The sequence below is a fragment of the Paramacrobiotus metropolitanus genome, unplaced genomic scaffold, assembly GCF_019649055.1.
Source record: "Paramacrobiotus metropolitanus isolate TYO unplaced genomic scaffold, Prichtersi_v1.0 Parri_scaffold0000066, whole genome shotgun sequence".
NCBI lineage: Eukaryota > Metazoa > Tardigrada > Eutardigrada > Parachela > Macrobiotidae > Paramacrobiotus > Paramacrobiotus metropolitanus.
Genome location: NW_026570286.1, coordinates 573269 through 589253, shown reverse-complemented (window position 1 = coordinate 589253; position 15985 = coordinate 573269). Strand labels below are relative to the sequence as shown.

Below are 15985 nucleotides of genomic sequence, written 5' to 3'. Positions count from 1 at the left end.
GAGGCCGAGTCCGCCCACCGCTTCCTAAGCCAACCAAAACTTGGCAACCCCAAAAATATGGAAACAGTGCTGCTGGTTTACTTAACTGAATATGCACAATTGCACATTGCGCAAACAGGTCGTCCGTTTTCCGGAATTTTTTTTTTGCAATAACCGAAGCCCGTTAAAAATTGTTGGACACCATCATAATTATTAAATATTATGTATTCAAATGGCTGCCACTTAAGCAATTAAGCATGGTAAAAGCAATGTTTGCACAACAGGCTCTTTAGCGGCTGCGTAATCAGTCAATTACCGCAAACACAACCGCCACGAGGTGTCGCTTTAGCGAAATTTCAGTTCCTTTTTACTCGATGACAGAAATATACAGCAACCTGCGGCGTAATAAGTCAAAACGTCAAAAGTCACTCCAACTGAGCACACTTCGAACGTAATATCACAAAAAAAGACTACAAGTCAAGCTTAAAACGGCGACAGGAAATCATACGGTAGGAGTCTATAGGAAGGCTGCTGAACTTTCTGTAAATCGACTGCTTCCTGTGTGAGATCTCTAAAGGTCGCCGAAAATTGAATTTCCAACGATATCAATCCGTTTCGAGATGCAGTTTGATAGAGCGGTGCCTAAATACAATGGAAAATTACAGATGATTAGCACATTCAATAATAAAACTTAACACATTTGGTAGTTTCACCGGGAAGGAAAATCCAAACACACCTCTAATTTAATGTCCCGAACGTTTTCCAACCGGTACAACAGTCCCGTAATTTTAGGCTGCGGATTTTCCAAAAATCCCACTTTTGAATACAATATCTCAATGCTTAATCCGGTTGCGATATTTTTGCAAGCATTTGGAGCCAAAAACTGCAGGAAATATTAATTTTATTAATGTCTGCACGATGCATCGTACGGAAACTGTGAAGTATCGATGCAACGAAATTCGACGAACTCGTGTTTTCCACTCACTTTAGTGTGTGTGTTGGTCGCATCAGTTTCGTCGACCATCTGCACCGGCGTCCAGTTTATTTGGTTAACATCATACTCTGTGGCATTTCCGTAACCAGAGACAGCAAACGGCCAGTCGCTGTCCACTTTCATAGCGTCCACGATTTGCGATTGTAACCTTTGACACGCTTCCGACGGATCGGAAATGTTAACGTACAACAAACATGACATCTGAACATTTTCTCCGAATACCACATCATTTCCATGATCTCCGCACTCGCTGGAGGCACTGAAACGGGGAATCTTCAGCGTGGACAGAATAACAGTGTTCTGTTCGTTTCGGTACGCCACCAATACCGGTGTACCGTCCAGATATCCTACAAAACGAACAATTTTTTCTTAAAACATCGGAATTATTACCAGGCTACAGGAAAATTTGTCACCTGGATTTCCGCTGCGTTTTATAGGAGTTTTGCCTGACAGGTTCGCAACCGAACTAAATCGGATCCGAAAACTCTGCGCAAACCCATTATCGGACGCATTGATCGTGGCCAATGTGACCGTGACCTCCGCTGCAGTAATGGACGATGCATTGTGCCGTATGGTGTATTCCACGTTGGTCACAGCGTTCGCACATGTGTCCGTGTCGGCCGCGTACGCCGGACTGAAAGGTTCCAGCTGATGGGGATCAAAGGCAAACGCCTGGTGTGTGCCGTCCATATCACGACGTTGAATAGCCATCAACTGGATGGGTGCATACAGGGTCAGCAGCACACTCGGATCCAGCCGGAACGGTGTGAAGGAACCGGTGCTGCGATTGACCATAGCAAACGCTTCCGGTGGGTTGGTTATCACTACCGCCTTGAGATATGTGCTGATGTTGAGAAACGGGTTGCTGGAGCATTCTGAGGATAAATCGGAGAATGTGCGCCAACAAGCGCCGTCTGTGTCTTTCATGAACTCTATGTATAGGTGAATATCAAGAAGGGCGATCAACAAAATGTTTTTCAGTTGCGTACTTATTGTCGACAACGCCGAACACGTGGTGGAAAAGCCGGTAGATGCCGGGATGCGCAGTTTATCCAAATTACCCATATCTTCTCCATCCAAAATGAAAACAGGATCGCCAGACTATTTTAAAAGCTGCGCTAATTTGTGAAAATTTTTAAAAAGTGTAACTAGCAGTTTTCGATTTTGATAGCTTTTGCGATTGAATATACCAGCCAATATTCTTACGCGATAAATAAGCGGCGTTCGGCTCCCAAGATCCGCTATCTCCTGAAATTCCGATGCCCCGGTGGATTGAGAAATAATATTGGCGTTGTTGCCGGTGTCACGTTTTGCGTTGTTGAATGCGGTTACATCGACAGCATTTGTTGATGTGGAGTAAAAAAGGCGCTGTGGATCTGTTAAAAGATTTAACAAAAATTTTGACCAATATTTCATAGAAGACGCACATGAATACACAGCGACTGGTGGCTTACTGTTGTCATACACAAGGCACAAAGTGCTCGGTGTTTGGTAGTATGTCCGAGCGGAAGATGCATTGCGCATCAGCCAGTTACTCGCAAAGCACGATTCACTCTGATACCTGTACGATTTAAAAAAATCTTGCTGAACAAAAATTCAATTTTTTTTGCAAAAAACACGCATTTGCAGGAGATCTTACGGAGACGTGCCAGGAGGGAAATTCTCGTTGCAGGACGTAAAATACTTCAGGTCGGCGTTACTGCAGTCACTATCGCAACAGCAATCCGTGTCGCACATGTTGGTCCACGAGATCGCATGTGCAGTTGGCGAAACCTGCCGCAAAATTTTATCGAAAAAGAAATTAAACGGTAGCTCCTGGCTAGAGCGTTGAAACGGGTAAACTCACCATAGTAAACTTGTCGAATCGGTGGGCTGGTTGTGGTCGTTGTGGACACAGTTGTGGTAGCGGAAGTTGGCGCCATAGTCGACGCGATGGTATTGTTAATGTTGTATACCGTCGTATTGTTTACGACACCAGAATCCGTCGCGTTCAGACTTCCGTTCCGTGAGGACGGAGCGTCCAAAAGAGTATCGTTAGCAGACTGCGCAGATCCCACCCTACCGTTAAACTCAGCGATTTCTTTGACCGCACCTAATATTAAAAACATGTATTTAGTATTTGTATGGTCAATCGAAATGCAAGTTTGCAGCAGCTATTAGCTGTATTTTATTCGGTGTACCCATGTTATCGCACTTACCTAATGTCTGATCCTCGTAAAGTTGCGAGCGATTTCCTTCTGAACTCCCACTGCCAAAAGAAGTAAAATTCAAGATGGCATTGTGGTTTTCCAGGTTCATTTGACATGTAACAATCACGATATGCGTGGTTAACGACAACCCGCTAAATATCTGCATAAAACAAAGTGCTGTTCTCCGCCACAATAAGTTTAGCCGCATCATTGTTTTCTAGCCATTAATGCCGCAAGACTGCACAATTTAAAATAACTGATCTATTTCGCATTTTCGTTTCGGTAAGCTGTAGGAGTTTCCGATCATGTTCGCAGTCCGCTCATGAGCAAGCGTCAACAGTGTAATATGCATCTACTTGTATCTGTACGAATAATCTGCAGAATCCTGAATTGCTGGGAGGCAATGGAAGCCACGGAATGCACGCCAGAGTGATGCATCGAGGCTAATCGATCCCGATTCCCGGAGATTCTCTATGATCCAGATCACCTGGAGGCTGGAGCTATGGATAATCGATTCGGATAAATGATAAATTGGCGCTCATGCCACATGCCGGTTGCGTGAAATACAGGTACAATGTACAATACATACTGTATTTCTGCCTCTAACATTTTGAACTACCTATGTATGTCGCGATGCGAGTATTAAAAAGTAATCACTAAAGCACCACAAAATTCCATTCCATCCTAATTCCACGTCCATTAAGTAAATTAATCAATCCCTCAAATCTGCGTTTTGTGAGCCAAGTATTTAACTTGATTACCATTTACCCTAATTACAGGCTTGCTTTGCTCCCATCACAGCTACGAATAAGACATCTTGTGAATATGTACATCCAGACTTCCAGTAAATGTTAACCAGAATTTTATTCTTGTTCAAAACAGCAATTAAATAAAACATGTAAAACAATAACGAAGTTTCCGCGATGAATACTTTGCACTAGTATGTCAAAATTACAAAATAACTCTGCAAAAAACTGTTAAAACCAATCACAAAACGACGCAGGCTAAGTACAAAAGGCGGAATACGGAACTAACCATATAATCAAGCTAACAACAAGCACCATTTTTCAAAAAACAAACTAACGGACGCGAAGAACGCATTCACCGTCAAACCTTGAACTTTTGATGGGAGGGATTCACTGGACGCGCTAACAATCCTGCCATGCTAAAAGAAGGTAGAAACCGGAAACGACCCAAAATGAAGGCCAACCGAATGCGCCGTTCTCACCAGTCCTTCTTAATCTCCAGCGTCCATTCCCATTTCAGATGTTCATTCTTGTCGTCGTCCGTGAAGAGCGATTTGATGCTGTAGCTGCCGCGTGCCATCATGCCGCTGGGGGCTTCTTCCAGTGGCGTCTGGAAGCTGTGCATCGTCGCCGCTGGAGGATAGCTGCCCACCATGTGTGTCGTCTTCTCCACTAAAAATGCACGAAAACAACCGCTAGACTCACTAATTCACGACGATAATAAATATTACAAAACGCGAATATATTTTAAAAATGTTCCTTTGGCTAGAAAAATTCAAGCAAACTGAATAAGAAATTAAGAACCATTTTTTGTTTCTGCCCAGTCTCCATAATCTTTGTGAAACAATTATCAGTTTATTACATGCTTTAAAAACTTCGAAAAAACAGACTAGCAGTGAGTGCTGTGTGCGCGGTTTCAATCGAAAACCAAGTCTGCATAATTTTTGTATTAATTTCACTTACAAGGCACGTTCATCCGCTGGACTTTTTGGACATACTTCAATCCGGCTACAATTTCCCGTTGAACGTAGAAATTAATGCGCAACCGATAGTGAACGCCCTCCTTCATGACAAACTTCGTTCCCTTGACGTTATTGATGTCTACAAAAGCGAAGAGGTCCATTTGATTAGCAATTCCGAGCGTACAGATTACGAAGCTGTACAAATAAATAAAATCATCTTCCCATTAGATCAGCCTTATACACACACTGCATTACTTAATATACAGCGGGATGTTTCAATCAATCACGGCTGCAATCAGTATCCAATTCATGATGAGACGATGACGTTTCAAAAAACATCTGCCAAAATTGTAATAATCGATACTTCATTTACCGGCGCACATTTCACAAAACTGAACCAAGTGTTTTGTTGAACATTTTATTTTGTTATAAAAAATTAAGAAGTATCCAGATACGATTACCGGTGAGATCGAGCGTCACATCAGGGCGTCCGTCCACCACCAGCTGCAATGACTGCACAAGAACCTTCCGCGGATCCTCTGGTTTAACGATAATCCCTTGGCCTCCAGCGGCACTGCCCAGCAGAGCTGCTTTATATTTTTGCAGGCTCTCGTCTTCCTTATCCGTATTGAGGATCTCCTCCAGCGCTTTCTGTGCTGGTGGACGATAGTTGGTGTCTTCTTCCAGCATATCAGGATCGGGTTCGCCATTGCCCTGCTTGGCTTTGTCTGCCATGTTGACAGTGAATTTATCGGGAGGAAGCTTTATATACAAGCGATTCGTGGAAGGTTCTGGATGCTAGTGCATCCACGCAATTTATGGGATAAAAAGTTTTTAAGCAGTAGGTTGAAAAAAGCAAATCTGAACTACCGTAGTGCGAGCAGTCAACACTGCAACAGCAATACTGTAGCCAACAAGTAAGTACTGTAAAGTACTCGTACAGTAAACTTTCAGCAGATTGGAAGAATTGCACTAATACAGTCGCACAATTCGTACTTCAACTTGCATACATACAGTAAAGTACGCGGCACTGACTGGAATATTGCAGGCTGTTCATTGGTGGATATCCCACAGAGCGTGGCTACAGTGACCGGAAGTCAGTTTAAAGAATCTGATGTTCTCCTTGTTCGGAGCTGAAAACGTTCCACACGACCATACGTACGTGAAAAGGAGTTTATTCTTTAGACTTCCATCCTTAGGCAAAATTATTTCAAGACCGACATGGTGATAAAAAATAATTTTGACAGTAATTAAATTTGTATTGTCCATATAAGTACTGGCATCAAATCAGGAGTCTTTTCTTATGTTTTGCAGTACTTCCAACTGTTTTCATTGTTATACTGCATGCTGTATGGAATCGGTGTGATAGCTACAACATGCTTTTTTAAATATTTTACGTACATCTTTCGTAAATTTTTGTCTTCAAAACCTCGAGGGGTTGACTTGTAATCCTACTTACCATTAGTAAGTTAGTTAGTGTTACAAAAATGAATTAATATAATATTATAAAACCGCATAGATTTCAGGAATCTGCTATAAATTTCGTGCAACTTGCCTAATCAACCAGATTTAACAAAATTATCTTTATTTGTCAGTTTCATGCATTTATAAATGCGTGCATTCCACCTGGATGCATCACGAAATAATTATTTTCCCGTTTAAACCGGCACATCCGGTATAATGTCGCCCGATAGGAATCATGTATAATCAGATGACTAGGGTAGCGATTTAATAAAATGGTGAGGGTGTTCGCAGAACAAAATAACGAAAACGCCGAGTAATTAAGGAGGTTTCAAGCCCTTACACAGCCGCTCCAGCGCTAACATTCGCCTCCATGATCTATTTTCAAATCTGCAAATGCAATATCAGCAGTTGAAAACTTTTTGTCATTGTATGGTTTATGTACATTAACATCAATGAATAATTAACTATAAGCGTATTAAACTGTAAATCTGGTTGTATCTCTCCCATAATTAATGTCTTACTTGAATGTCTTCGAACTCGCTCGCAGTCCAGTGTGCATGGATTGCCGTACGTTCGACCATCAGAGCCGCAAACCGGCAGATAGATTTTTGTGCAAATGCATTCCTTGGGTAAATTCTTTTCATCGGTGGCATCTGCGCAAAAGACCGACATTTTTAATTATACAGTAGGTGAATCTTGCGCTTTTATTAATACAGAACGTTAGTTCAGCGTAATTGTATTGTATTTATTGTTTATTGATATGCATACACCAGAATTTTAAAATATTGACGCGCTTCTAATGAGTTTTTCTCCAGGAAAATAGGACACAATCAGTGCAACTTGACCCCAGATTTTGTGTGATTATTTGCAACAAACGACTAGTTCGTTGCCAACCTTGAAATTAGGTTAACATGCGCGTGTAGTCTTGAACGGTATTGCAATTGGTGGACGACGATTCCCGGTTAGGTTAAAAAAAGGAATATCAATATCGTACAAACTGACCTGCTCGGTGTCCGTATTCGAATGCGTGTTACACCGGCGCATTAAAAGAATTACGCACTAGGATACTTTGCTATCCACATATTAGCAAAGGCTGCTTACATTGAGCTATAATTATAGCAATATTAGCTAATTTGTTTTCGTTTTAGAGCTAACATTTCTTCGAATCGGACAAGCAAAATAGTTTTTTGTAACCTTCTTCTGACGTTGTTTTGCCTAAGCTCTCTTGGAAATACGTTATCATTGTTATTCACTCACGTTCGTATACATCCCATTTTTGGCCGTCGTCCTTGCAATTTTTACCATCGTGCATTAAAAGGCGTCTCTAGCTCTGCGCCATATTAAAATTTGCACGCGGCAGATAGAAGATACCGGTGCCTACCGCCAAATTCTCCTGACCGACCTTTCGCTATTTTTTCGGTGGAAAAGTAAGTATTTTGAAATACTGATTTAGTACGTACCCTGCTTTATCTGACATTATATCTAAGATTATGAACATCTGCATTATAGAGTGTTCTGTGGTACTCAGTAATCATTACGTACAAGAAAACACGGTATAGTTAGATTTTATCATCGAAACGCTTAGCAGAATCAAAAATTAAGCATTCCCGATATGTACGTTGCCAGCCCGTAATTGTCAGACAATTATGTATTCGCAGCACACAGTTACGATACACACGCCCCTGTAAGAAGTTATTCACTCTTGTGCAATATGTACACTCTAATTATGTACGAGTAATAGGGACCAAGGTTATCTTGAAAATGATTATAACAATTGTGAATCTTCTTGCCGATATATGTACTGCATGCTTTGTTGTACGTAATATAAAACCTGCTCAAGAACATACACAATATCCTATAGACCCGACATAATATTCTGTCGTATCCATATACAGACGATATTATGGTAACTACTGTAAACTAAAGTATGTAACTGCAGATTAGCTGATTGTCTGGGCGTTTGCATTACGCAGCTCGGGAATTCCCTCGCAATCACCGCCTGCAGGATGGATTAAAAATCGTAACACGATTTTTCCAAAATTAAATCCCTACTTCTGTAACAGTATGACTTAAATCTCAAAAACTAATTAATTTTCGGAGTCATGTGTGAGTCAGTAAGCACGCTTAAAACGTTGACACCAGTTGGATATATATACATTACTTCCATGTAGATTAGTCATTAGCAAACAAACGTTTCGACTTTCAAGCGCTGCAATCAACACAAAATCTCTTAGTTCATGTGCAAATATTATCCAATTTTCATGGCTGAAGCTTGAAACAAACAATTATAATTGTTGGCAACGGTTATCACGAAAAAAGCCATCGCAGAATTGCAGCTACTTATTCGCTAAAACCTTACAGTTAGGACGGAACAATATTTCGCACTTTCAGTTTCTGCATTTAATCATGGTTAGTGCAATATGTGAGCATATCTAGGGTACGAGCTGCAGATACTTTGTAGATCTACGTAATTATATAGATATAAGCAGGCTCAGTAGTAATGACAAATTAATAAAGTTTGCCCCTTAACAATAAGATATCGCTACTAGTGCCAAAATTTTGCTGTGCTAGGATAAAATTAATATGTACTCGTACTAGTACAACTTTTTACAGTAAAATTATGGGCATGTATGTTGATCACTCAAAAATTATGGGCATGTATGTTGATCACTCTGTCAACTACATAGTACAACAACTGCACGAACGTTTATACTGTACTTACTGTTCTTGTAATTAATAATACTACCCATGGCCAACGACTAATACGTTTACAGTTGAAATTGTTCCCTGTGCATTCCGCAGAATAACAGATACTGTATACTTATTTAAATGTGCATATCTTATTTAAATATACTTATTTAATCTAAATTATACCGTGCCTTGCAAACTATAATACTTGTTAGTGCAATCCTACCTGATGCATTAACGATTAGACAGGCCGAAAAGAAAATTGAGAAAATCGCCAGCAGACGCATTGTTAACTGTTTTTGATACAAATAAAATAAATCGAAAACAAATGATTTTAACTCGAAATTTTCAGTGCCGACAACGAAACGTTGATCTAATATGCCGTTTAAAAACGATTAAGCTACCGGGAAATTGAAGCTTTTATAGGTTTGTTTGGAAGGCAACGTATACTTTGTCTTCTACATACTAGAGTAGCCTTGCTGCTGACTGACATTTTTTATTGGTGGTCGTAATCAGAAGACGTGATAAGGGTAAACGGCAGTATTATTGTCTTAATAATGCTATCAGAAATATTGATTACAAATTGAAATTTGACTGCTTGAGGTCACTTTGGTTACATTGTGATAAGAAACGCTAAATATGTGATTGCAAATAAAAATGCAACATTTGCGTACTTACCTGCGGAAATGTTTAACAAAACGCATGTAAGTTCCTATTCTCGATGCTTACACGTGTAACGTAAACGTGGAATGCTTCAGCAAGCGAGCCAACTAATCCGTTTTGGCTTGAAAATAAGTACTTAATCTGTATTATAGCTCGTGCAGCTGCAATGCTGCTAGCCTTCTACTCTTCTAATACCATATAAATATTTGTGACATACTCGTACAGATTATCAAATATTCTATCTGCAGTTAATGCCGATGGCATTGATAGATAGATATTACCACAGTAAAATACTACATATTTCATAGACTTTCTATGTTACCCTCAATCCCACACGTTTCACACTTGTGCATACAACTCTCCAACTGCCGGGTTTCTTTAATTGTACTTGGCTAAAAAATGTAAATGCCGACTTGTTCTAATTTTTTTACTAAGTAATAATAATAATAATTTTAAACATGTTTTTCTTTGCAGCATTACTCATTTACATTGAAGCGCGTTTCATAAGGCGAAATAGCAAAGAGATAAGCACTATGTTTTCATTTAGGGAATACGAAGACAGGGTAGAGATGAACAATCAAGCTCTGGGATTGTGATTTCTACAACTTTGTCTAATATCAAAAAATTAGTATTGACCTTTAAGCATTAAAGTCATCACGGTACCTTACAAACTTCGAATCTGCTAGATTTGTGCGAAGAATGTTGCCTTGTGTCTTGTTATACCTATTTCTTAAAGTGGTTTCGGAGAATATGTGTTGCATGTAAACTGTGGTAATTAACTTCATTAGAGTTTATCAGATTCCTCCTGGTGCATGTGGTCTTTCAGAAATTTACTATAGCTGATCGCCATCGGACGACGCATGCCCGTAGTAGATTCGCAATCACGTCGCGCGCATGACCACCGGTTTATATTGGGGTCGAACGTTGATTTTGTTATTGCATGTGCAGTCCTTAAATTATAGTCAGTGGCTTACGCCATAATCAAATAAAAACTGAGCCACTTATCATTCTTAAATCTGGGTGTTGACCAATTAAACCGCTTGTTTTTATACGCACTTATGGGGATGTCTTACCTGATGTTATTTGAAAACTGTTTTTCTTTACCATATTATTATGTCTGCAGCTCACATAACCAGAATTTGCGCTATCAGAACTGAACAGCCTAATGATAATTGAGTTACGGTTCATTTCGTGACCTTAAATTTTGAAAACTCTGTATGAGCGCCAGCACGCTTCACGCGTTACTAATATTCAAAAAAATAAGCGCAGATTTATTAATCCAGTCGTTCGTGACCTCATACTGCTAGCTAATTTGGATATGAATGCAATAGTCTTTGGTGATGATTCAATAATTTTAAGCTAACCCTTACCATTCATGCGGCATGTGTTAATTATTTTGTATCCTGACTTGTCAGCCGGTTAGCCGTTATGAATGTCGATTTGGAGTTGCAGTTTTGTTGCCTTTAATGATAAATAGTTGACTGCTGTCTAAAACGGTCAATTCTTTAGTGGATTTCTGGCAAATGGCTTCCTTTCTGAACACCTTGATGGTGTTGATGAATTATGCCGGCGGTCAGCAAGTGGACGGACGGCATTTTCTGACAGTTCCGGATCAATTTACGGCAAAAGTGGAACTGGTGCTGCTTAATCAGAATCTCGTGGAGGAATTCCATATTATGTACGATCGTGATCTGAATTTAGTCAAATACGAATACACACTGGACAACAAAGTGCCGCCCTACCACACTAGCAATCCCATAAGGACAATCTGGGACTTCAATACCGGTAGGAGATATGCAATTTTAATACCAAGAGCCGTGCTAATAAAATTAACCTTGCATATTCTACATCGCTAACGTTCATTAACATGCGGTAACACAATAATAAACTTCTTAGAAGAATTTACTGTTTATTTAGGTACAATCTACGATATTGATACAACAACGAATTTATGCAGTATTAGCTATGCCGATCCTAACGGAACCGCAACGGATATTAGTACACATTCGCTAGTTCGCATGCTCAGTCCGGAGCAGCTGTTTTCCACGAACGCAATGTTGACCTTTTCAAAGAAGGTACAATCGGCTTATATATACCTGCATGAGGCACCAGTGTTTAAATGTTGATCTAAATAACTTTTAACTGGAACAATAAAATTTCGTAAAAATTTTGTGACGAAAAATAATAACATGCTTGGAATAAACTTCGTTTCTTAATCCTATGTATTCAGATAAAGCTTTTTTCTGAATAATTTAAAGACATCACATTACTTGTGCAGGATCTCACGCGCGGCATGCAGTCGGACGTATGGTCCGCCGATATGAGCGATTTTTACCTAGCCGGTTATGGTTATCGCAAGACCCACCACACCTTGCGCACTCTTGCCGGCACCGTCCGCAAGTATTACAAGGGTACGGACCGGCAAGGCGTCCTTTTGCAGCGCGCGATTTATCTCCAAGACAATGAATCGGATCCTGTGATGACCATTAATTATTTCGACTTTGATGCGCCTACCAGTCCGAAGCTATACGATTTCAGTGTTTTGTCCTGTCTGAATAATGTCAAAACGGAGCCGACAGAGGAAATTATGGTACGCTTTCCCGGCTGGAGGACCAATGTGGGAATGAGTTTATTAGCCATGGATCAGGATCCGGCGGTGCTGAAAGTGCGCCGGCAAATGTGGAAGGAAATGACCAAAGCCATGGGAATATCTCCACTGCGTAGTATAGGTACGAGCACGGCACGCGCAAAAGAAGGATTTATTAATAAAGGAAGGTCAAAATGATATTTGATTCAGAAACACAGAAAAAATCGTACTAGCAATTAAAATTTTAAATTCTGTTGCGTTGATTATACCATAACCCATTGACGAAAATCAAAAGTGATGCCAGTAAGCTGTCGCTGGTTTATATAAGAATTAAATGTTTCAGTAATCAGTACGTCTATGCGTGATGCCGTGAACGTGCGAGTATCTGCAGAAGTAGTAGCTTACGCGTTATGTTAGCCCATAGCATAAGTACGAAAACTGCAAAATGCTTATTTCTAACTATAGCTTATTGCTATATCTTAGTGCATTTATTATGAATGTTTCTTTGTCCACATACTGAGCTAAAACAAATTTAATTCGAATCGTGCGAATATTTTGATAGCTAATTTCTACCACCGTTTCCCATAATTTTATGTATATACTGGCGTTATTTATTTAATGCAGTAAGTGCCTGTATAGTACACTCTGGTCTGTTTATTCGAGAATTATTACAGTGCATCACAACTTGCAAGTAACCCTTCATTTCATAAATATTTATACTGAATTTTGTATAAATTTATTTTGGACTTTCTCTTCACGATACACGATATACGTTTCCCAACAGGAAACTTCTGGAGCTGGGACGATTGGAATAGTTATTTTACGACTGTTATTCTGCCCCGACCTAATCCGACCAACTTCTACGATAAAATGATTGGCACCGCACCAGTGCGATTTCAAGGTGTCGGAGTACAGGAGTCCACCGGCGGCAGGGCCTTTGAACTGGGATTTCAAATGCTTATTCAGACCTGCGCTGAACGATGTATGTCGGATAAGAAGTGCAAACAGTTTGCATGGTGCCCGGGCAACACCAGCTGGAAGATGTATACCTGCGTGCTGCAGCCGGACACCAATGTGGACGGTGCCGGCGAACAAAACGTTCTGCATAACTGCGAATTTTATCGAGGTATGCGTGAAATTCAGTGAGTTACTTGTCCGATGATGTGCAAAGCGTGAATTAAAACTAAAAACCTTTTTGTAGGGAAATACGCCGATAAAGATGCACAACCGGACGTAACGGAGGCACTGGATACATTAGGCCAGCTGGTCATACAAAGACGGTTTTCCCTGAAAGCGGGCGGAGATAAATCCCTGATCGCGGATCAAATACGACGGAATGTGTCACTGATGTCAACAACCAAAGGAGGTACATCCGCTATTACTTACTGTGTGCCATAAAATATCATTACTGTTTTATGTACTACCTTAGCTAGTACGTTCTTTTCATAAGCTAGTGGCTTTCCTTAGCACGTAATTACACACTTTAAATGCACTTTATGTCGGTGAAAACCCATACTGATTGCGAAATTTCTTGCAGAAAAACAAGCGGAGACATTCAGTCTGTATAGACCTTACTCGGTGTTACGAACAGCGCGGGTGACCTTTAATAAGCTGACCAATAAGCAGTGTATGGAAAAATGCTTGCAAGAGGATCGTTTTGTTTGCCAGTCCATTTCGATATGCGGTTTCGGAGACTGCTCACTGACCGAGTACCATGGCGATGAGATAGTTCTCAAAGGCGACAATTTAATTGCCAACCATTCGCACTGCGCTATTTGGTCGCGTAAGTTGATCAACATAACTATTTATGGCAAAGTACTACTGCATTCGTTATACGTAGAAATTACAATTATTGCAACGTCTTTACTGTAACCGTGTATACAATGACCAAAATAATATCTATGCGAAATGTGCAACATACAGATAAGTAGGTGCATATGAAACCAAATTGGTACAGGGACTAAAGTCTTTGACGTAGACCGAATGTTGCAGGAGTATGGACGAATGAATACATCAAGGTTTCTCCTGCCTTTTTTCGGTCATTACCACCTGTTACCTCTTCGACAGACTTGGCATTTGTTGAGAGAGAAGAAACGTGTGCGAAGCGATGTACATTTTCCACGGAAGCCGATGGCTGCGAATCATTCGTCTACTGTGCTAAAGGTCAAACTGCAACAACCCAGAAATCGACTTGTATGCTCTACAGCCAGCATGTGTTCGATCAGCCGGAAGAAAATCCGGCTGAAGAGGTTACCAATGTAACCTGTTCGTACTACACGCGTAAGTTGCTGCATTACATTGACATACGTTGCACTTAAACAGATTGCAAATTTTTCGAAGAAATTGTGGTTTACTTTAAAATACTTTTTGTAGAAAACTATTTAACCAGTTTCAAGTCACTTCGTGGCTTATCGTTAACCAAGCGGGAAGACCATGAAATCGCCGAAATCGAAGTGCCGGCTCGATTGGGCGAATGGCGATGTGCCAAGGCATGCATTGATATTCTGGGGGACAGCGGTTGTCTGTCCATGGAAATCTGCTTGAACAACCCCGGAAATGCGGCACGCAGTCCTGACTCCACCAACCGGTGTAGATTTTCATCGGTTTTCGTATCCACAAACCGGAAAAAGCCCTCTAATATAACATATTCCAACGATGCCTGCACTGTGTATTCACGTACGTAATCATCAACGAATGAGACAATGTGGCAATTTCCGTCATATTTACGCAAATTTACTGCTAACGCTTGGATGACTTTAACAAACTGCATGATATGATTGCGGTGCTTACTTTAACTTAACTATGGCTTCAGTACTTCAATCTTGTGTCGTAACACCTCTTACGTCGTCGTAACACCTAAGGAAATAATTTAAAAGTTATCGATTATGCCTTTTTCAGTGATAATAATCACCCTAATAATTAAGAGCATGCTTCATTTTCAGGGTCGAAATATCTGGATGGCAGTCCGGTAACAGAAAGGACAAGTGCTAGTTCGAAAGTCACGAAGCTTGATAAGCGCTCCGATATTATCACGCAAGTATGCGTGGCTGGCGGTCACGGCTATTCGGCCACTGATATGACCGTTTTGGCGCTGAGTATGCTTATCGCCGGCTGCGGTCTAGTTGGTGGCTGTATTTTTCATCTCCAAGCGTTTCCTTCCCGTTAGAGAAATTGGATTTGTACGGTTTTCGGACGCGAAATCTGGCTAGAACAGGATGCTGATTTTTCGTTATGTATATCTAATGTACATATACAGTCAATATGCTCAATGTCCGTTAGTAAAAGGGAGACATGCACTTTAATTATTCTTCGTCGTTTCGTGAGTGTCAGTATGTTTTGGCAGTACTGTACATGAGCGGTCATAGTAGTTATGTCCCTTTGCGTTTGTAATAGCTCCGACTCTGAGTCGAGTCCGTACGTGTTTTTATAAATGTTTTCTGTGCAATTTTTCTATAAATAAAAGAATTTGAAATCAAAACAAATAATACCGTTTAAAAATTTTTTCTACTGTGCGGTGTGTACATGACCATTTGATGGAAAACTCCCAGTTGACCTTTGAAAGTGGGCGGATTCTTGTGAACATGATCCAAGAACGTATTAACGACCACAAACATCTCACTGTTTTTTAATATATCCAAAGTGTTAAGGACAACACGTTTTGCTTTTCATGAACGTGAATGAAATTATTTATATAACAAATTTCTGTTCGATGC

The 15985-nt window shown here is 40.4% G+C and overlaps 3 protein-coding genes across 3 annotated transcripts; 1 reads left to right on the top strand and 2 right to left on the bottom strand.

Annotated features, from left to right (window-relative positions):
• Positions 1-225: 225 nt before the first annotated feature.
• On the bottom strand, positions 226-3507 carry LOC129594226 (tectonic-3-like). The gene is made up of 10 exons (XM_055490846.1): positions 3172-3507; positions 2820-3065; positions 2613-2746; positions 2428-2534; positions 2180-2349; positions 1963-2074; positions 1387-1905; positions 965-1320; positions 716-862; positions 226-621 (listed from the first exon to the last, which is right to left on the bottom strand). Exons 2-10 carry the CDS (start codon positions 2820-2822, stop codon positions 463-465), a joined length of 1707 nt encoding a protein of 568 aa, XP_055346821.1. The 5' UTR covers positions 2823-3065; positions 3172-3507; the 3' UTR covers positions 226-462.
• Positions 3508-4013: 506 nt separating this feature from the next.
• On the bottom strand, positions 4014-5800 carry LOC129594137 (rho GDP-dissociation inhibitor 1-like). Its single transcript, XM_055490717.1, has 3 exons — positions 5332-5800; positions 4872-5009; positions 4014-4580 (listed from the first exon to the last, which is right to left on the bottom strand). The coding sequence occupies exons 1-3, from the start codon at positions 5603-5605 to the stop codon at positions 4387-4389; spliced, it is 606 nt and encodes a 201-aa protein (XP_055346692.1). The 5' UTR covers positions 5606-5800; the 3' UTR covers positions 4014-4386.
• A 1585-nt stretch (positions 5801-7385) lies between these two features.
• LOC129594135 (uncharacterized) lies at positions 7386-15870 on the top strand. Its single transcript, XM_055490716.1, has 10 exons — positions 7386-7761; positions 11195-11470; positions 11603-11760; positions 11964-12414; positions 13057-13398; positions 13474-13638; positions 13810-14055; positions 14265-14552; positions 14646-14948; positions 15215-15870. Coding segments are annotated over exons 1-10 (2454 nt in total). The 5' UTR covers positions 7386-7760; the 3' UTR covers positions 15439-15870.
• The last annotated feature ends 115 nt before the right edge of the window (positions 15871-15985 follow it).

Coding starts and splice junctions, on each gene's coding strand:
- LOC129594226 (XM_055490846.1), bottom strand. Junction 1,906..1,962: donor TTCGGCGTTGTCGACAATAA/GTACGCAACTGA, acceptor ACCTATACATAG/AGTTCATGAAAGACACAGAC. Junction 622..715: donor TTCGGGACATTAAATTAGAG/GTGTGTTTGGAT, acceptor CATTGTATTTAG/GCACCGCTCTATCAAACTGC.
- LOC129594135 (XM_055490716.1), top strand. Junction 11,761..11,963: donor TGTTGACCTTTTCAAAGAAG/GTACAATCGGCT, acceptor TTACTTGTGCAG/GATCTCACGCGCGGCATGCA. Junction 14,056..14,264: donor GCACTGCGCTATTTGGTCGC/GTAAGTTGATCA, acceptor CGAATGTTGCAG/GAGTATGGACGAATGAATAC.
- LOC129594137 (XM_055490717.1), bottom strand. CDS start 5,605: ATGGCAGACAAAGCCAAGCAGGGCAATGGCGAACCCGATCCTGATATG. Junction 5,010..5,331: donor TGTGACGCTCGATCTCACCG/GTAATCGTATCT, acceptor TCGCTTTTGTAG/ACATCAATAACGTCAAGGGA. Junction 4,581..4,871: donor CCAGCGGATGAACGTGCCTT/GTAAGTGAAATT, acceptor GTGCATTTTTAG/TGGAGAAGACGACACACATG.